Source organism: Pecten maximus, chromosome 9 (assembly GCF_902652985.1).
Source record: "Pecten maximus chromosome 9, xPecMax1.1, whole genome shotgun sequence".
Lineage (NCBI taxonomy): Eukaryota > Metazoa > Mollusca > Bivalvia > Pectinida > Pectinidae > Pecten > Pecten maximus.
Genome location: NC_047023.1, coordinates 17413146 through 17433320, shown reverse-complemented (window position 1 = coordinate 17433320; position 20175 = coordinate 17413146). Strand labels below are relative to the sequence as shown.

Genomic DNA, 20175 nt, shown 5'->3' with positions numbered 1-20175 from the left:
GATGACAGAACCTTGTTGGATGATGCCCAACAGTAATGACTGACAGATGACAGAACCTCATTGGATGATGCCCAACAGTAATGACTGACAGATGACAGAACTTCATTAGATGATGCCCAACAGTTTTGACTTACAGATGACAGAACTTCATTGGATGATGCCCAACAGTAATGACAGACAGATGACAGAACCTTGTTGGATGATGCCCAACAGTAATGACCGACAGATGACAGAACTTCATTGGATGATGCCCAACAGTAATGACTGACAGATGACAGAACTTCATTGGATGATGCCCAACAGTATTGACTGACAGATGACAGAACCTCATTGGATGATGCCCAACAGTAATGACACAGATGACAGAACCTCATTGGATGATGCCCAACAGTAATGACACAGATGACAGAACTTCATTGGATGATGCCCAACAGTATTGACTGACAGATGACAGAGCCTCATTAGATGATGCCCAACAGTAATGACTGACAGATGACAGAACCTTGTTGGATGAAGCCCAACAGTATTGACTGACAGATGACAGAACCTTGTTGGATGAAGCCCAACAGTAATGACAGACAGATGACAGAACCTTGTTGGATGATGCCCAACAGTAATGACTGACAGATGACAGAACCTCATTGGATGATGCCCAACAGTAATGACTGACAGATGACAGAACCTTGTTGGATGAAGCCCAACAGTATTGACTGACAGATGACAGAACCTTGTTGGATGAAGCCCAACAGTAATGACAGACAGATGACAGAACCTTGTTGGATGAAGCCCAACAGTATTGACTGACAGATGACAGAACTTCATTGGATGATGCCCAACAGTAATGACTGACAGATGACAGAACCTTGTTGGATGAAGCCCAACAGTAATGACAGACAGATGACAGAACCTCATTGGATGATGCCAAACAGTAATGACAGACAGATGACAGAACCTTGTTGGATGATGCCCAACAGTATTGACTGACAGATGACAGAACCTCATTGGATGATGCCCAACAGTAATGACTGACAGATGACAGAACCTCATTGGATGATACCCAACAGTAATGACAGACAGATGACAGAGCCTCATTGGATGATGCCCAACAGTAATGACTGACAGATGACAGAACCTCATTAGATGATGCCCAACAGTAATGACAGACAGATGACAGAACCTCATTGGATGATGCCCAACAGTATTGACAGACAGATGACTGAGCCTCATTAGATGATGCCCAACAGTAATGACTGACAGATGACAGAACTTCATTGGATGATGCCCAACAGTAATGACAGACAGATGACAGAACTTCATTGGATGATGCCCAACAGTAATGACTGACAGATGACAGAGCCTCGTTGGATGATGCCCAACAGTATTGACTGACAGATGACAGAACCTTGTTGGATGATGCCCAACAGTAATGACTGACAGATGACAGAGCCTCGTTGGATGATGCCCAACAGTAATGACAGACAGATGACAGAACCTTGTTGGATGATGCCCAACAGTATTGACTGACAGATGACAGAGCCTCGTTGGATGATGCCCAACAGTAATGACTGACAGATGACAGAACCTTGTTGGATGATGCCCAACAGTAATGACTGACAGATGACAGAACTTCATTGGATGATACCCAACAGTAATGACTGACAGATGACAGAACCTCATTGGATGATACCCAACAGTAATGACTGACAGATGACAGAACCTTGTTGGATGATGCCCAACAGTAATGACTGACAGATGACAGAACCTTGTTGGATGATGCCCAACAGTAATGACTGACAGATGACAGAACCTCATTGGATGATACCCAACAGTAATGACTGACAGATGACAGAACCTCATTGGATGATACCCAACAGTAATGACAGACAGATGACAGAACTTCATTGGATGATGCCCAACAGTAATGACAGACAGATGACAGAACTTCATTGGATGATACCCAACAGTAATGACCGACAGATGACAGAACCTTGTTGGATGATACCCAACAGTAATGACTGACAGATGACAGAACCTCATTGGATGATGCCCAACAGTAATGACTGACAGATGACAGAACCTCATTGGATGATACCCAACAGTAATGACAGACAGATGACAGAACCTCATTGGATGATACCCAACAGTAATGACCGACAGATGACAGAACCTTGTTGGATGATACCCAACAGTAATGACCGACAGATGACAGAACCTTGTTGGATGATGCCCAACAGTAATGACAGACAGATGACAGAACCTCATTGGATGATGCCCAACAGTAATGACCGACAGATGACAGAACCTCATTAGATGATGCCCAACAGTAATGACAGACAGATGACAGAACCTTGTTGGATGATGCCCAACAGTAATGACAGACAGATGACAGAACCTCATTAGGATGATGCCCAACAGTAATGACTGACAGATGACAGAACCTCGTTGGATGATGCCCAACAGTAATGACAGACAGATGACAGAACCTTGTTGGATGATGCCCAACAGTAATGACTGACAGATGACAGAACCTCATTGGATGATGCCCAACAGTAATGACAGACAGATGACAGAACCTCATTGGATGATGCCCAACAGTAATGACCGACAGATGACAGAACCTCATTGGATGATGCCCAACAGTAATGACAGACAGATGACAGAACCTCATTGGATGATGCCCAACAGTAATGACCCGACAGATGACAGAACTTCATTGGATGATGCCCAACAGTAATGACAGACAGATGACAGAACCTCGTTGGATGATGCCCAACAGTATTGACTGACAGATGACAGAACCTCATTGGATGATGCCCAACAGTAATGACAGACAGATGACAGAACCTCATTGGATGATACCCAACAGTAATGACTGACAGATGACAGAACCTCATTGGATGATGCCCAACAGTAATGACAGACAGATGACAGAACCTCATTGGATGATGCCCAACAGTAATGACTGACAGATGACAGAACCTCATTGGATGATGCCCAACAGTATTGACTGACAGATGACAGAACCTTGTTGGATGATGCCCAACAGTAATGACAGACAGATGACAGAACTTTGTAGGATGATGCCCAACATTAAGATTTTACAGTATTACATGATTATAACTAACAAGGGATCAACAATAAACAAGTTATATTAGAATGCCTCTTTATTGTTCACAAAGTGTTGATCAGGTCATGAGTGCCCTCTACATACACTTAGTACATCTCATTTATTAACAATAAGTACACTACTCTTATACAAGACCTGTTTACTAAATCTTGAACACAATAATTTGATAAATGCTTCAATAGTACAATATTTTATCCCTATCACTTTCATTGGTTGTGTGAATGTCTCTGTTGATGGTATAAATTATACGCTAGTATTATTATTTGATTTAAAAAAAACAGCAGCAAATTGTAATTACCATTTATGTTAGTAGCTCTTCTTAAGCTTAATTAATTTGTTAATCATCTATCAAGTGACTATATGATGCTAAAAATAATGCAACATAATTTAGTGTTTTGACATCACAACCATAATCTGACATCATACCTGCTATATGACATCACGACAGAATTGATGACATTATAACAGAATTGATGACATAACAACAGAATCAATGACATGCATTACACATGATTTGATGACATATCAAAGATCTTATGGCAATTTATGCAAGATTTGATGACATCACAATGTTATAATGACCTACATTTTAACACATGCTTGAATGCTGCAAACTCATAATTACAGTCCTTTTTACACAAACACTACACAAAAACTTGAAGCATATATACAAATCTTGATGCATCCTGGCAGCTTCTACTAAAGCAATAAATATTGTTCACTGGATAATCATCCACAGAGAAATCAGATCTCCTTCAATTCAATCCTACAGTATCACACACAATTTAATGTCATGGGTATCGCCACCTTTCCACAGGATTTGACTTTTTACTGCACCTGACAAGGGATTCTATCAAGCAATCAAAATACACTTGTAAATAATTATATGAGTATTTTCTGTAGAAACTGACCTCTGTCCATCATATATGGACACAATGAAGACTATATTGTAAATCTGTTTATATAATGACTTGATATTCTGTACAATACCATTATTTACCTGGTCATAGCTTATTAGCCTACCCAGATATCTGGATATACAAAAATAGTCATGAATATGTATAACTATTCAATGAAATTCCCAACAAATCCTGTAATTACATTGTCGTGTGATTCAGGTAAACCCTCCTGCTGACTTTGAGTTTGAGGTGTTTAGTCCCACAGGCTTATTACATGATAAAAACTGTAATCATATAAACTGGTATATATATGTTTCATTTTCATAAAATTACCACACACACAACTCATTTGCTTTTATACTGAAGTTAATTTAAAATGTTTAATTTTTTTTGTCTTCCTTGTACATAACTAAGAATTGTTGTTCATGCAATATTTTGATTTGATAGAATAAAAAAATGAAAAAAAACCTTTAACAGTCATTGGTGGATATATTGAATTACAGATGCAACTCATTAAAAAGCCTCAGCAAGCACTTTTGGTTGAAAGTTTGTCACAACTGATTTCATAGTGCAGGAAAAATCTATATTTACAGATCACAGTAACAGTGGTCTTGACCACCTTTGTCCGTCAGACCTAAAAGGCATTCCCAAACAAGCACTTTCAATAAAAGACACTATATGAAGTTGGATATGGTCCTAAGGGAACTCAAATTATCATCGCACACACAGTGAAATATTTTTTTCACAGTACTTGTGACCTTAACCTTTGACCTTCATATACCTGTAAAGTGATCTCTAACAAGCACTTTTACCAAAGTTCATTAAGTTGGAGTTTGAGACTAAACTCATTCTTCAAACAGTGTAACCGAGGACAACTGACCAAAGGCCTTTCATATACAGCATTTTGTCTTTTCAGGTGACTCAAAGATATGGCAATAAATATAGCCAATATGAAATAAATAATTACACAAATGAATACAAGTGTTCACTATGAACTTTGTGTATAGATCATTTTTACCATTAAATAACAAATAATATATTAATAATTATATCTTTCTTGATTATTATGTTTTGAAAATGGGACCTATCAGTTTTGCACATGTAATTTCATTGCATGATACACATCATTAATCATTAATAATGTTCACCAAACTGTTGGGGAAAACAGCAACATATATATATATTAGCACATCAACACTTTCCTGAATAGCATATATAAAGTCTTACTGAACACACTACTTTCAGCCATAAAATCTAGAGCTTCGGCTAGCCCTTGACAGATTTTAGGGTACAAATACTGTACAGATCTGTAGGACAATAGTTTACAACATATTCAACCTAATAAGAACACTGCGCTGAAAAACACAAGAGGGACACATTTATAACGCATTAAGAAAGTTTCCATTTGAAAGCAGGGAAAATATGTTTCTCTTAAAAATGGAGTGTTTTTCCGTTTCTCTTGAAAAGGATCTTAGGTTAAAAGAAGATTCTATATGCAGATCAGTGAGGTAACCATTTTACAAAAAATAGAAGTGGGGATGTGCATATTGGGACGAATGTGCTTTTGAGGTCAAATACGGTAGTAGATTATTGAAATCTGATATCTAACTAACATGTACACACTTCCACACCTCACTAAAAAGCTCATTTTTGATCTTCGGTAGAGTCTTTCAGTTCTCTAAATAATCATAAAATCTTTTCTTTGCGCACTATACCTCTCTGGAGTCCCCGAGAATGTCCAAATAGTCAAATCTCTTTCAGTTTTCAAATTTCCTGCAGCATCCTATACTGGAATATGTGTATACGAGCTATTATCACCCAGCAAATATTTCCTCTAAAGCACTATTTCCCTAAAGGAATATAAAGTTGGCTCACAGCCCTTCTAAAATGTTCACTATAACAGTTATAGACCCGTGCATGTTCTCTAGTACAATATTCATTGTTCAATTGTGTCCGGTCACACTTCCAAACCCCTCATTAAATGCTTTGACCTCCAGATCTTGATTGTGTTGTCATCGCTGACCGTGACAAGGTACTCCTGGTTGTTAGGACAGAAGGCGATGGCATTGACGACCCCCTCCCCATGTTGGTAGGTAGATAATAGTGTTGTGTAGTGGCGGTCCCAGATGTAGCCTTTAGCATCCTCACTTCCACTACAAAAATAAATGTAACCACATTATTCACCCAATTTTATTAGTAACTACTGTAATGGTTCAGATTTTCTATGCTTCAAATTTCGGAGGTTTGGCCAATACCTTAAAGACGATTTCAAGATTAATTGAGTAATCACATTTTTTTTTTTCATTTCCAAGGAATCTATTTTTCGCAATTTCATTGTATTACGGGAGGAAAAAGAGAGAGCGGAAAAAATATGCATATCACTTTTGAAATAACTATTATTACATAACTGGCCTGTTCTACTGTGTAATACGGCTACATCATAAATATCTCATAAAACCACCCATGACATCATTAATAATTTATGATGTCACAATAAAGATATGACATCAAAAGATTGTCTCTGATCATTTAAGTAGAAATTTGTCAGTTTTTTTCTGAAATTAGAGAATTTTCCCTTAGACTCTCATCTCTAAAGGCTCGTTATTGGCATATCAAAAGTATAATGGAACTGGTTTAATAAATTTCATATGACATAGCCACTCACGTTATCTATGAAATAGTGAAATGTACTTAGCGGTTATCTTTTTGACTGCTATTTGTGCTATTAGCTTGCCACTTAATCAAGACTGCTCAAACCGATGCGGCTGTGAAAATCGAAAAAGGCCCTATAGCTACTGACCACATGGTACTTAACGGGCTGTACAGAGACCAAAAGTTGGGTACAAACATGTTGGATGTGATCAAAGGGTGATATCTTCAATCATTATCAAAAATCGTCGACCCAACAGCGTGAACATGGTCAATTAATCTAAGTGATGCAAAATCAATTTGGAATATTTAAACTTGTTTTGCCATTCATTTCTCAAACTAATGCTATTACCATGTCTCAATTCGATAACAATATTTTCTATGGAATTACAAATGAGAGAGATTAGAATTTGGTTATTACCTGCCAACATAGTCTTCACTGACATCAAGGAACACAAAACAACACATGGTACAAGGAGAAAAACCTTTGTGACCAGTGTATCTTAGTTTGGTGTCCTTTAGTGTACAAAGGTCAATTACTCTGACCTCTATTGATGGTGACAGATCAGGGGTCGCCCAGGGGTCAGTTCTATCCACTGTACCAATCCACGGTCGGCAATTGAGAAACAAATACCTACAGAAAAGACATAAATTCACATCATATGCTATTAACAGGAATTTGAAAACAAATTTATTATCTATTCAATTGGAAGGCCTTCAGTAAAAGTGTTATATTTTCTGGTACACCAGCCCTTAGTACTGTTCGATTTTCCTTGAATTTTACATCCTAACTCTTACCTATATAGCTACCAACCCTTCTCGGTTTTCAGTTGTTCCTTGAATTCTACGTCCTAACATACCTATGGCTACCAACCCTTCCCCATTTTTCCACAGTGACTGTTCCTTGAATTCTACATCTTAACTTATACCTATGGCTACCAACCCTTCCCCATTTTCAGTTGTTCCTTGAATTTTACATCCGAACTCAAACCTATAGCTACCAACCCTTCTTTATTTTTTAGTGACTGTTCCTGAATTCTGTATCCTATAACTTATACCTATAGCTACCAACCTTTCTCTATTTTCAGTTGTTCCTTGAATTCTGTATCCTTACTCATACCTACAGCTACCAACCCTTCTCTATTTTTTAGTGACTGTTCCTGAATTCTGTATCCTATAACTTATACCTATAGCTACCAACCTTTCTCTATTTTCAGTTGTTCCTTGAATTCTGCTTCCATACTAACGTGTAATTACTGGTAATTTATGCATGTATACAAATGAACATAAATTATGAAAGAGATTGAAACACAAGTTCATAAATCTTACTTCTGAAATGATAATGTATAATCGATATATATGAGACAACATTGCAGTTTATTAAGTAAGCATCATATTAGCAGTAATATGTAACTTACCTATGATCACTTGACAAACACAATCCTGTCACATGACCGTAGAGGTCAATCAAATGATCTGGTTTGTCTGATTTTCGTATTCTCCGTAACTGTATGTCATTATTACTGAAGTTGACAACCATGTGACTCTCCTCCTGGCTTGCTTCACATCCTAGCTCGTCAAGGTCCGAGTTGGAACTGAGATCACTGTCTCTATGTGGCCTAGTTTTTGTATTGTCATTTGAGATTGGAGGGGATAAGTTTTTGAATCCGACCTGATGCAATGCTACTGCAAACTCACCGGTCACAAATATCATATTCTGTGTGGTTGCTGTTTGGTCCTTTGCACTCGAACCACATGCAGAGCCACATTTGCTATAGTCCACACTGCAACTGTCAGGGACACCTGCTGCTCCACTGTAGGAGGAAGAACACCCTGCCTCGGCCTCTTCTCCAAAATTGTCCTCCATATTTTCATCCACAGATCTGTCATCTAGCCCCTCAGCCTCCATGTCCGAGTCAGAGTCAGAGTAGAGGTCACTAAGGTCATCCGGTTCAATAGGGTTCACCGGAACATTAGCCACAGTCAAGAATTTGATAAGACTGGCTGTCTCGCTACAGAAAGTAAACAGACTGTTCCCCCCTCCTTCCTCCACACACATGTCTGAACAGCCCTCGGATAACAACTCGGCAAGCTGGGAAGGCTGTACCTGAAATAATTACATACATTAGAGTACCTAAATCAATTAACAGAATCTGTAACATGTATATGTGTGGGATCAATTTATCTCTGCCAATGGCTGGTATATTCTATCATAGACTTCTGACCTATAATTAAGACCTTTGGCCTATCTCCGACTTTTTACCTACATTTCAGACTTCTGATCTATATTTCAACCTTTTGACCTACATTTCAACCTTTTGACCTACATTTCAGACTTTTGACCTACATTTCAGGCTTTTGACCTACATTTCAGACTTTTGACCTACATCTCAGACTTCTTAACAATATCTCAGACAGTTGGCCTAGCTTTGTCCAACACGGAGCCAAAGTTGATACCCTAGAATTTTGGCTCTGTCCTTACAAATTATCAAACAACTGTTGTATACAGTAAAATGTTAAACTCTGAACTGTGATTTTACCTCAAATGATTCTATCTGGACAGTAGTAGCAAATCGGTCAAGGCTGATCTCTAAACAACCACCCAAAAATGTGCTGTCGTCAAGCCATGCTCCAAACAGTTGTGAGGGGTCCATCGCCACCACCCGTAGTATATGGAAATCTGAAACCCCAAACATAAAATATACAATACCATACAATAACAAGTAATCACTTTCCTTTCATTAAAGTATACTTATCAAATAGTTGCTTTTTTAATCTTTTAAATTTAGAACTGCAAGGAATGAAAAACTATTTCAAATTAAGTCATATGCAGGGACTTGACAGTAATTTTGATATAATCATTTTCCTTGCCTGGGCTTAATACTTGTTTTCTTGGTTGATCGCCCCGTGATGAACAGCCAGGGTAATTTTGAGGCGGAGTCTCCTACTAGTTGTTCGCTACGTCACTGAACAACATACCTTAGGCCCATCGCATGCCATCCAGAACAATTAGGGTAAAGTGTCTTGCTAAAGGACACAACCACAACAGCACAGACTGGACTGTTTCTCAGCTTCCCAAGAAACACAAACCAACACAGGTAGGGTCGAACCACGCACCTCAGATCGTCACCTGAGGTGGCGTGGCCGGCACTCTATAACAACCGAGCTTTCGCTGCCCCTTCTCTTTTTTTGAGTCTAAATTTCATACACAGTGTAAATAAATATGTATGTCTGGAATGAGTATTAACTAATTGTTCATTCCCTGTGCTTAATGAATAACTATTACAGTGATGTTTCACATATCACTTACCATGCAGAATAGACAATATAGCAACAAAACCTCGTCTGTCAATGAAGTCTCTCGTCTTGACACTTGACACAAGCAACATGCTATCACTCTGATTAAAACAGGAGAATTGAGTGAAGTCCCAGGAAAGTAATTTACGGAAATCCTTTGAGTATTTAATTGTTGTTGGGTAGCCAACACTCCACACCTGTAAAATAAAAAAAAATTAAAGAATTTTTTTTTATATGTTTTAGGCAGTAAAACACATTCAGAGGACTAGATATATTTACATCTTATATCATCTTAGCATGCTTTTCATTGGTAGTAATAACTGTCACACAAATTCATTTTTACCTAAATGTTTGAAACAATACAACAGCACCTTGACCTATCTCGATAGTTAGCGGGGTAGAGAGCATAAAATTACCACCTCTTTGGGAGACTCTGACCTACATGTACGTATACCTTGATAAGTTGATAGAGGCATCTTTAGAGATGGAACTACGTAGAGAACATGTCTTCTCTTACCCTCGACAGGATTTCCACAATTTTACCGGTGCGAGTCTTTTTTAATCTCATCCTAGGTTGAGACAAGCTACATGTGCTCTTTGACATTCCCAACAATTGCATTTCGTCACATCAACAATACCATGACATCATGGCAACAATACAATGACGTCACGAAGACAATTCAATCATATCATGTCAACATTTTCTTGCATTGATGTAACGTCAATACTAGATACATAAGAGGGTAAACAGGGCACATGGAAGTGAGACAGGGGAATCTCAACCCTCGGGGTAAGATACTTAAGCTGCTAAACACACAGCAAGCATCATGTTTTGGCAACTTAAGAATCTTCCCCCTCAGGTTTAGATTCAAGTCTCTTGATTCTATTTATCTCAAGTGGAGAAGTTGACCTACTTTTTTGATAGCATCTTTAATTTGGAGGTGGTGAAAAACATGTCGCTTCAGTGGGAGAAGTTGACCTACTTTGATAGCCTCTTTGGAGGTGGTGGAAAACATGTCACCTTGAAAGGAGAAGTTGACCTACTTTGATAGTGGCGTCTTTGGAGGTGGTGGAAAACATGTCACCTTAGTTGGAGAAGTTAACCTACCTTGATAGTGGCGTCTTTGGAGGTGGTGGAAAACATGTCACCTCTGTGGGAGAAGTTAACCTACCTTGATAGTGGCGTCTTTGGAAGTGGTGGAAAACATGTCACCTCTGTGGGAGAAGCTGACATGAAGAACCTCGTCATGGTGGTCTGTAAGCGTCTCACTGAGATGCATAGGAGCTAGGTAATGGAGACGTCTGTACTCAGCCTGCCAACTCTCCTTCCCTGGAGGGAGACAAACTGTCTTCACACCCCATTGGTTCTGCATGAGTCCCTTCCACAAACTCTCATCCTGGCAGACACGATGCCAGTCCTATTTAAACAAATTGAAATAAATGATTTTAATGATACATTTTCATAGCCAACTTCATGTCAAATTAAATTTCACTATTAAATGGGGTTCATGCAGATTTTAATTATTTAAAATATTTACATAAAAATAAAAAAAATTCAGTGATTTTCAATTACAACCAAATGCTGATTATGATGTATTAAATATGCTTTAAGTTATGATTATGAAAGGCCATGTCGTCAATCTCTTGAAGACCCCACAAAAAGTTGAACTAAAAGATTCAGGGAACAGATGTTTCCTCTAATTAGCACCAAAAATTTTGCATTTTGAGGGGTTTGGTGTATAAACAAGAGATCCCAGAGGGATCTTGGCGCCCACCATTGAATGATCTTTATAGGTTCCATGTCAGATTGATCTTTTCCCTACTTTTCCCTTCCTCTAAGTCTTACTTATCTGTGTAAATTCAGAAACAGCCCTCTAGTACTATTCAAACAAGGGGAACCTATATATAGAATTTAAGATTTAGCTATAATGGCTGTCTGTCGGCCATGTTGTTTGCGTATTGGTCCCAGTATGCAAAACTAGGCACTGAGGGGAACCTACATATGAAATTTGAAAAAGATCCCTTCAGTACTTTCACAGAAATAGCGATAACAAACTTCAATTGTCAAAATCCAAGATGGCTGCCTGTCAGCCATGTTGTTTTCTGATTAGTCTCAAAATGCAATATGCATAACTAGGCACTGAGGGGAACCTGCATATGTAATTTCAGAAAGATCCCTTCATTACTTTAAGAGAAATAGCGATAACAAATTTTAATTGTCAAAATCCAAGATGGCTGCCTGTCAGCAATTTTGTTTTCCGATTGGTCTCAAAATGCAATATGCATAAGTAGGCACCAAGGGGAACCTCCATATGAAATTTGAGAAAGATCCCTTCATTACTTTCACAGAAATAGCGATAGCAAACTTTAATTGTCAGAATCCAAGATGGCTGCCTGTCGGCCATGTTGTTTTCTAATTAGTCTCAAAATGCAATATGCATAACCAGGAACAAAGAGGAACCTGCATATGAAATTTGAGAAAGATCCCTTCAGTACTTTCACAGAAATAGCGATAACAAACTTCAATTGTCAAAATCCAAGATGGCTGCCTGTTGGCCATTTTGTTTTCCGATTGGTCCCAAAATGCAATATGCATAACTAGGCACCAAAGGGAACCTATATATGAAATTTGAGAAAGATCCCTTCAGTACTTCCTCAGAAATAGCGATAACAAACTCAAATTGTCAAAATTCAAGATGGCTGCCTGTCGGCCATGTTGTTTTCCGATTGGTCCCAAAATGCAATATGCATAACTAGGCACCAAAGGGAACCTACATATGAAATTCGAGAAAGATCCCTTCAGTACTTCCTCAGAAATAGCGATAACAAACTCCAATTGTCAAAATCCAAGATGGCTGCCTGTCGGCCATGTTGTTTTCTGATCGGTCCCAAAATGCAATATGCATAACTAGGCACCAAGGGGAACCTATATATGAAATTGGAGAAAGATCCCTTCAGTACTTCCTCAGAAATAGCGATAACAAACTCCAATTGTCAAAATCCAAGATGGCTGCCTGTCGGCCATGTTGTTTTCTGATCGGTCCCAAAATGCAATATGCATAACTAGGCACCAAGGGGAACCTACATATGAAATTTGAGAAAGATCTCTTCAATACTTCCTCAGAAATAGCGATAACAAACTCCAATTGTCAAAATCCAAGATGGCTGCCTGTCGGCCATGTTGTTTTCTGATCGGTCCCAAAATGCAATATGCATAACTAGGCACCAAGGGGAACCTACATATGAAATTTGAGAAAGATCTCTTCAATACTTTCTCAGAAATAGAGATAACAAACTTCAATTGTCAAAATCCAAGATGGCTGCCTATCGGCCATGTTGTTTTCTGATCGGTCCCAAAATGCAATATGCACAACTAGGCACCAAGGGGAACCTACATATGAAATTTGAGAAAGATCCCATCAGTACTTTCTCAGAAATAGTGATAACAAGAATTGTTTACGGACGGAGGGACGGACGGACGGACGGACGGACGGACGGACGGACGGACCACGGACGCAGGGCGATTTGAATAGCCCACCATCTGATGATGGTGGGCTAAAAAGGAAGGTGAAGAATTTGTACATGTCTAATCTTAATCATTTATTGAACAATCACTGTGGAAACACTCCAAGACAAGAACACTTTATTTCCGAGTCATCTAGAAAGTTTTATTTTTATTTTTTTTTGATAGCAAATAACAGGATCTCTATGATCACAAATCACAAATCTAAACATATCAAAATACTAATTGAAATCCTTAATATACTTTACTTTGACATTCAGACAATGCAAACAATCTTGAATTTAATACACTTACTGATAAATTTGTAAATATCTTAATATTTTAGACAAAAACATTTGTTTTACCTTGCAGGTCTGTGCAGCTTGCAGAAGATCACAAGCTTTGAGAGAAGAGAAGATGTCCAGCAGGATGGAATCTGGGGACTTCTGCCATATACTGGGGCATGTCTCCTCATCATTGTCAATCTCAGAGGGACTCCTGTACATGTTCACAAAGGTTATTTTAAAACATACACTAAATGTTGTATTGTAGTTTTGGAAATTCTGAAGGCATTCAGCACCAAAGATGTGATCATAGGCAATTAATTCCAGCAAAACAGTAGAGACTGGACTCAATGTTGCCAGGACTCTGATGCTATGATATAGCCACAATTATCAAAGTATTTCTGCAAAGTTTATAGGCAAAACAATGCTTAAATACACTCGGAATCTGGTACACATACATTAATATGCTTATCCCATAGTTTAGGTGGTTTTATGTACAGCATGTAACCTTCATCACTATGTTCTGGCCGAATTCTATTTAATCAGTGACTTTTCTCGCCTTGATAAACAATATTAATACTTAAAGAGCAAGAGAAGCAAAGGGGATCTTGCATAGGTACCCACCATCGAATGATATTTATTGGTTCTATGTAAGACTGATTTTTTCTCTACTTTTTTCTTCCTTCCTAGCTCTTTTAATCCTTTCTTTGATATCAAATTAAAGGGAACGTACATGTGATATGAAATTAAAAGGTGGTCACTGGTGCCAAGGTAGATGACAATTTCAGTTTCCTATACCCACACTATGAAGGTTATTTAATCAAATTTTCTGTAAAAACTAAATTAAAACATTTGAACTTTGATAGAACTGTTGTTGAAATGAAAATAAAGTTCATAGTCGAATTGTCTGGGTACTTGAAAATGGCCCAGGACTGGGTATACGTATGACATACACCCCAAGGTACCATCGCTGTGTCAATGTCACCTTGCTTTTGATATATCATCACTCTCATAAACTTGTATTCCCGGTTATCTTTAGGTTAGTATTTTCTGGTCAAACTGGACAATGGACATTAAGGCTGTCCAATAAAGTCATTAAAAATAGAAATGGACATCTGAAGGCAAAAACTATCTGTGTGAAATTTGGTAGTTTTCCAATATTTTATTACATAAAAGACAGCCAACATGCATCAAGAAAGTTTCAACAAGAAAATTTAGCAAAATAGCAACAAATTTCAAGGGTACTAGGAACAAATCTTCATTTGTCCAAATATGTCAGTCATTTTGTTTCTTTGATTAGACTTAAGAAATGACAGGGCACAAAAAGGGACCTAGTTATAGAGCGCAGCTCGAACGGCCGAAGCCCGTTCGCATAGCGAACTTAATGGTAGAGATGTCTCGGAAACCCCCCCCCCCTTTTCCCCCAATATACTTAGAGTTCAAAAACTTTTTCAGTAACCGGAAACAGGAAGTCACGACAAGATCCAGTGTTGCGCAAGACTGTATTCAAAGTCACATTCTCGGGAGATTACAAAATATCAAGATTTTAAAAATATGCAAATGTTTGACTTCACACTAGTTAGAATTTGTTAATAAAATTTATCACGAACAAGTTCTTAATTTTTTATATTCAAAACGTAACGGTATAATTTTCAACGAAAATATTTCCGGTGTTTTACGAGTGCAGCTCCGGTCCGTTCGAGTTGCATACAAGTTTACCAAATATAGCACATAAAATAAAGAGGACTTCCGAATTTTGTTGTTGTCGTCTGCTGCTCATCTGCGAGATTAATCCAAAGGGTTCTGATGTTAATATCGCCAAAAGCTGATTACATAGTAAGATCGTCAGAAAATTCGGACTACTGCGAGATCTGCTTAATCAGTCTATTTTAAGACTTATTCTACGATTAGTTTTTGTAGTAAGTTATCTAAATCATAATTCTTGTTGATATATACTTTATTACAAACCAGTGTATCGATCTGTTGGCAATATATTCATTTTGTAACGTGGGATTTACTATTCTAGTACACTAGATTATGTGTGCTTGTTTCTCAAATTCCATGGGCACCAGGATTGCTGCGCTCTCACATAGGCCATGCCTAAAATTATATTAGCAAGCCTATAGCTATCTATCGTAAGTTTGAAAAAAATAATCTTTCAGTCCTTTTCCTGGAATGGTAATTATAACACACATCAACCGTCAAAATCCAAGATGGCTACCTGTCAGCCATTTTGTTTTACCTGATTACTGGGTAATTTTAATCTCAAAAACTGAACAAGCAGTCAGGCACAAAGACTGAACAGGCAGTCAGACACAATCTCAAAATACAAGATTGCCAGCTTTCAGCCATTTTGTTTTTTCGGATCAGATTTAAAATTAAATGGTTACAACGTTAAGGCTTATAGGGGGCCGGGAACTTATATATAATTACTGTACATATTTGAGAAGTTTGAGAAAAATTCTTGTGGTACGTACGAATAGCAATTTGAACAGCCCACCACCTCATTCTGATGATAGTGGGTTCGAAATGAGAAAAATGGATTTTCTCGTGGTACTTGCCTTAATTTTTATTTTACAAACATGTACATGTACTGTAGATGTACATCTATATTCTATATATTGTTTTAATTTAATAAAACCTAGACAATTTATATATATAACATAATTTCTAATATTACATATATATATATCAATAGGAAACATATTTCTAATGATGGACGAAGGCAGAATTATCTAGGCCTGCTTTATAATCAGGCCTAATAAAATAATTATAATAGATATATTAAATCTAGTACACAGATAAAAATAGCGTTGGAAACCGATACGTTTTTCAGCCGAGTCAAAGTGAGCACTGCATCAAAGTCATATAAACCACTTTTGAAAATAATAACCCCGGTTTATCCATTTTTCAGATGAGTCCTATGTCTTAAAAATTATGGATAAAATATCAAAACAGAGATTTTTTTTCTTCGCGAAATCTGACAGTGACAGTTTCATGCTCGACACAACTTTGACAGTGAAATAGAAGTTTCGACATCTCTTTTGATGTGGAAGCGGTATTTTCTGGACGACATACTTACCTCCTCTCACCGATGCAGTGCAGCGGCATTATCTTCAGAATGAAGATGTCTGTTTTTCGCCTTCAATCATCGTTGGTATAAACGGCCATCATTACTTAGGCGGCCATTAAGCTCGCAAATCTATGTCTACTAGACGCTTTAGAAGTATAAAGTAATATAGAAAACAATTATAATGAACACCAACAAATATCCGGAATTATCAAAAATCGATAAATATGTGATCTTTTCCAAGTGTCACTTACATATTATAAGAAAAAAACGATTCGAAGGACCAAATAATTTGAACTTGAGGTTGCTTCTTCAGTGTAGTTTTCCTCCATCATTTAACAATGTTTAATCGTGTTATCAGAAACAAGCCATGCACAACCATGTCTAGTCTTATATTCAAAATAGTCAGATATACTTTGACATAAAGTCTTTATATATATACATATATAGGTATTTCTGGCTATTTTCAATATAAGACAATACATGCCCTGTGAGCCAGATAGGATATCGAGTTAACTCATAGTCCAGTGAATCGGGTATGTTACTATATTATATAGAAATGGTGAATTAACTATATGTATAGGGAATTCAAGGCAGCTGCTGCTCCTGTTGGTTACACTTTACAATAAAAGGTTGGGGAAAGCGGATGATCTTTAAAGAGTCTGGTGCGTCCTGGATCCTTTTGGCATATCCGATCGACATGCTAATATTGATTTGTTTTGAAATAATGAAGGTCTTCGTCGTTGTTCTGAATTTAAATCAGACTGGACTAAAGCAAGAAAACCATGTAACCCAAATCAACAAACATGTTGTCAATCAAAACATCAAATATGTTCTCATTTTCATTTTTTATATATTTCATCTTGGCTTAATTAAGATAATCATGTGCACGTGTAAACAGACCGAATTGCACTGCATCATATGGTTCACAACCATGTACAATTGTACCGCACGGTGTAATATTCCGTTCGTCTTCCTTGTGTTGGGATAAAAAAAAACGATACGACTTGAGGTAAAGATGTTGCAAGGAACGCATGCTCAAGAAACGATCATTTTTCTATACTTTAAAATCCACATACCAATAATTTATTATCATACATGTACATGTGTAAGTATCACACCACGGATACAATCATGACTAAGAATGGCGGGAAGAAGTGCAGCAACGCCTCGAGCCAGGAATGAAAACGGCTTTACGCTGAAGAATCCACTATAAATTGAGATGGGTCTGCACCATCATCATCATGAAAGTTTGTAATAATTAAGCATGATTGTAACTCAAGTTTATCTCCTCGATGTATTATTTCTCTTTATTTGATGAAGCTGTTGATTGGAAATATCAATACAAGAAAATGACTTCCAAGCCGACGCCTAATTCAATCGGCCAGTTTAGGAGCCGTTTTACAGTGGTTTGGTTTGGTTTGGTTTATTTTGTTTAACGTCCTATTAAGGACGTCGACATGCCTGGTTTTGGAATCTCACCGAAATGATATGTTGCAGGCACATTGGTATGACGGCTCTTCCAGTCCATTCCGTCAGATGGGAAAGTTATGTACGTTCCATATAAGTGATCGTGAATCATTCATTGCCGAGTGCCAACCATGGGGGCCAAATGTAAGACAGTACCAAGGGTCAAGGGCGACATTAGGGAAAACAAGCTTTTAGAAAGAAGGGAGAAAAAATATCTCGGCTCTGGTGTACGTTGATAAGGAGATGAAAGTTCCCAGATAACCAGAAACAAAAAGAGATCGTGATGGTATCAAGTAAAGGAGAACTCACCAAGACCGAGACGATTCAGAATCATCTCGCTTCATAACACGATATGCAACATTTGTAACGTATGTGATGGTACACCAGTACATTGAAACTTCAGTCCGGAAAGGAGAGGAATCGGGATATGCTGGATGAGACATAACACACTTTACAAGGGAAGCAAAGTTGACACCAGGGAGGCTTTACAGCAGTGTGGCTGTTGCTTTTCCTTGCTTACGACCAAGTTACGTTAAGACGTGATCTTCTTCAATAACCTGGCCTTTTATCATCTACGGAATGGCAAACACAACGGCCGATAGATTTGAAAGAGTAGCTGGGCGTGCTGACTAGCTCATCCCATGTTGGATTGTACCAGAAAACTTTCACATGTCCTACTCATCCATACTGACAGAATTTAAGGTTTACAACAATTGTGCTTGGAAGGAATCAAGGAATGATCTAACAACAGCTAGGGAGGCAAGAGGCTCAAGTTACGAACTACATCATGAGAACACCTGTCCTTCAGGCAAGAACTAAACTGGTCAGGGAATACAACACGGTAGAGACTTATCTTTGGAACCGTAACATTGTAGATTGGAAATAATCAGACAGTAGGGGAAACGGCCAAGACCAGAAAGACAGAGGAGGAAGCAGGGGCAGTCATGCAGAGACACAAAAGTGGAAGCACAAAGTATGAATTAAGTGGTTTTTGAACGAAAAAATCATGAATGAAACCATGCTTAATTCAGTTCCTCTCGAGATCTATGATCTGTTATCAACACCAACCAACCTATGCAGATGGGATTTGACAGAAAACTTAACGTCCGATTTATGTGGGCGTCCATATCATTTTCAGTACTTCATGAAGAATTGTCCTTTCCCCAGGACAGACCAGATAACGGCATGGCCAAATTAAAGAAACTAGACTTACCTCAGGCCAATGACCGACAATCAAGTTTGTGAAGCAGGGCAATAGCTGCCGATACCAAATGTGCATGGAATAGTATCATTGATACCACGATCACTTAAGAAATTAAAGCTTTGCATTGAAAGACGGTTATTTTTTCATGATATCAACCAAACATATCTCTGCAAGACACACTGTACATTACATGCATTTCTTTAATTAGTATGAAAATTGCTATGCTAGATCTTACATGCCATGGGAAGAGTGATAGGAGAAGGTTTACGAACAGCAGAAGTAGAAAGAGCTTGCCAACGAAATGAGTAGATGTTAGTGTATTTCTTGAAGAGGTGGGCTGCTGGAATTTTCAGTACAGATCTTGTGGCGAGTGTTGACAGTGCTGGGTATCGGATCTAGAGGACCTATCAGGCAGACGTTAGAAAGTATGGCAAATGCAGATGTGAAAACATAATGGCTGTGGTGGATTTTGCCAATTACAGCCGACTCCCCATCCTCATGGTGTACCAGACCGAAGGGACTGCAGTACTGGGTAGATTTGGTGGTCGTCTGTTGAGCAAGCGAACACCTTTTTTTCAACTTCAATCACAACAATCAGATATTTATCTATTCTTGCAAATCACACGTGAACTATTGTAACAATCTTCTCAAAAAACAACAAAAAAGTTTCAAG

At 38.1% G+C, this 20175-nt stretch overlaps 1 protein-coding gene across 1 annotated transcript; it reads right to left on the bottom strand.

Annotated features, from left to right (window-relative positions):
• Nucleotides 1–3146: 3146 nt before the first annotated feature.
• LOC117334490 (F-box/WD repeat-containing protein 5-like) lies at nucleotides 3147–16952 on the bottom strand. Its single transcript, XM_033894146.1, has 8 exons — nucleotides 16841–16952; nucleotides 13840–13972; nucleotides 11145–11390; nucleotides 9986–10169; nucleotides 9216–9355; nucleotides 8094–8782; nucleotides 7097–7309; nucleotides 3147–6179 (listed from the first exon to the last, which is right to left on the bottom strand). Exons 1-8 carry the CDS (start codon nucleotides 16867–16869, stop codon nucleotides 5984–5986), a joined length of 1830 nt encoding a protein of 609 aa, XP_033750037.1. The 5' UTR covers nucleotides 16870–16952; the 3' UTR covers nucleotides 3147–5983.
• Between the last annotated feature and the right edge of the window lie 3223 nt (nucleotides 16953–20175).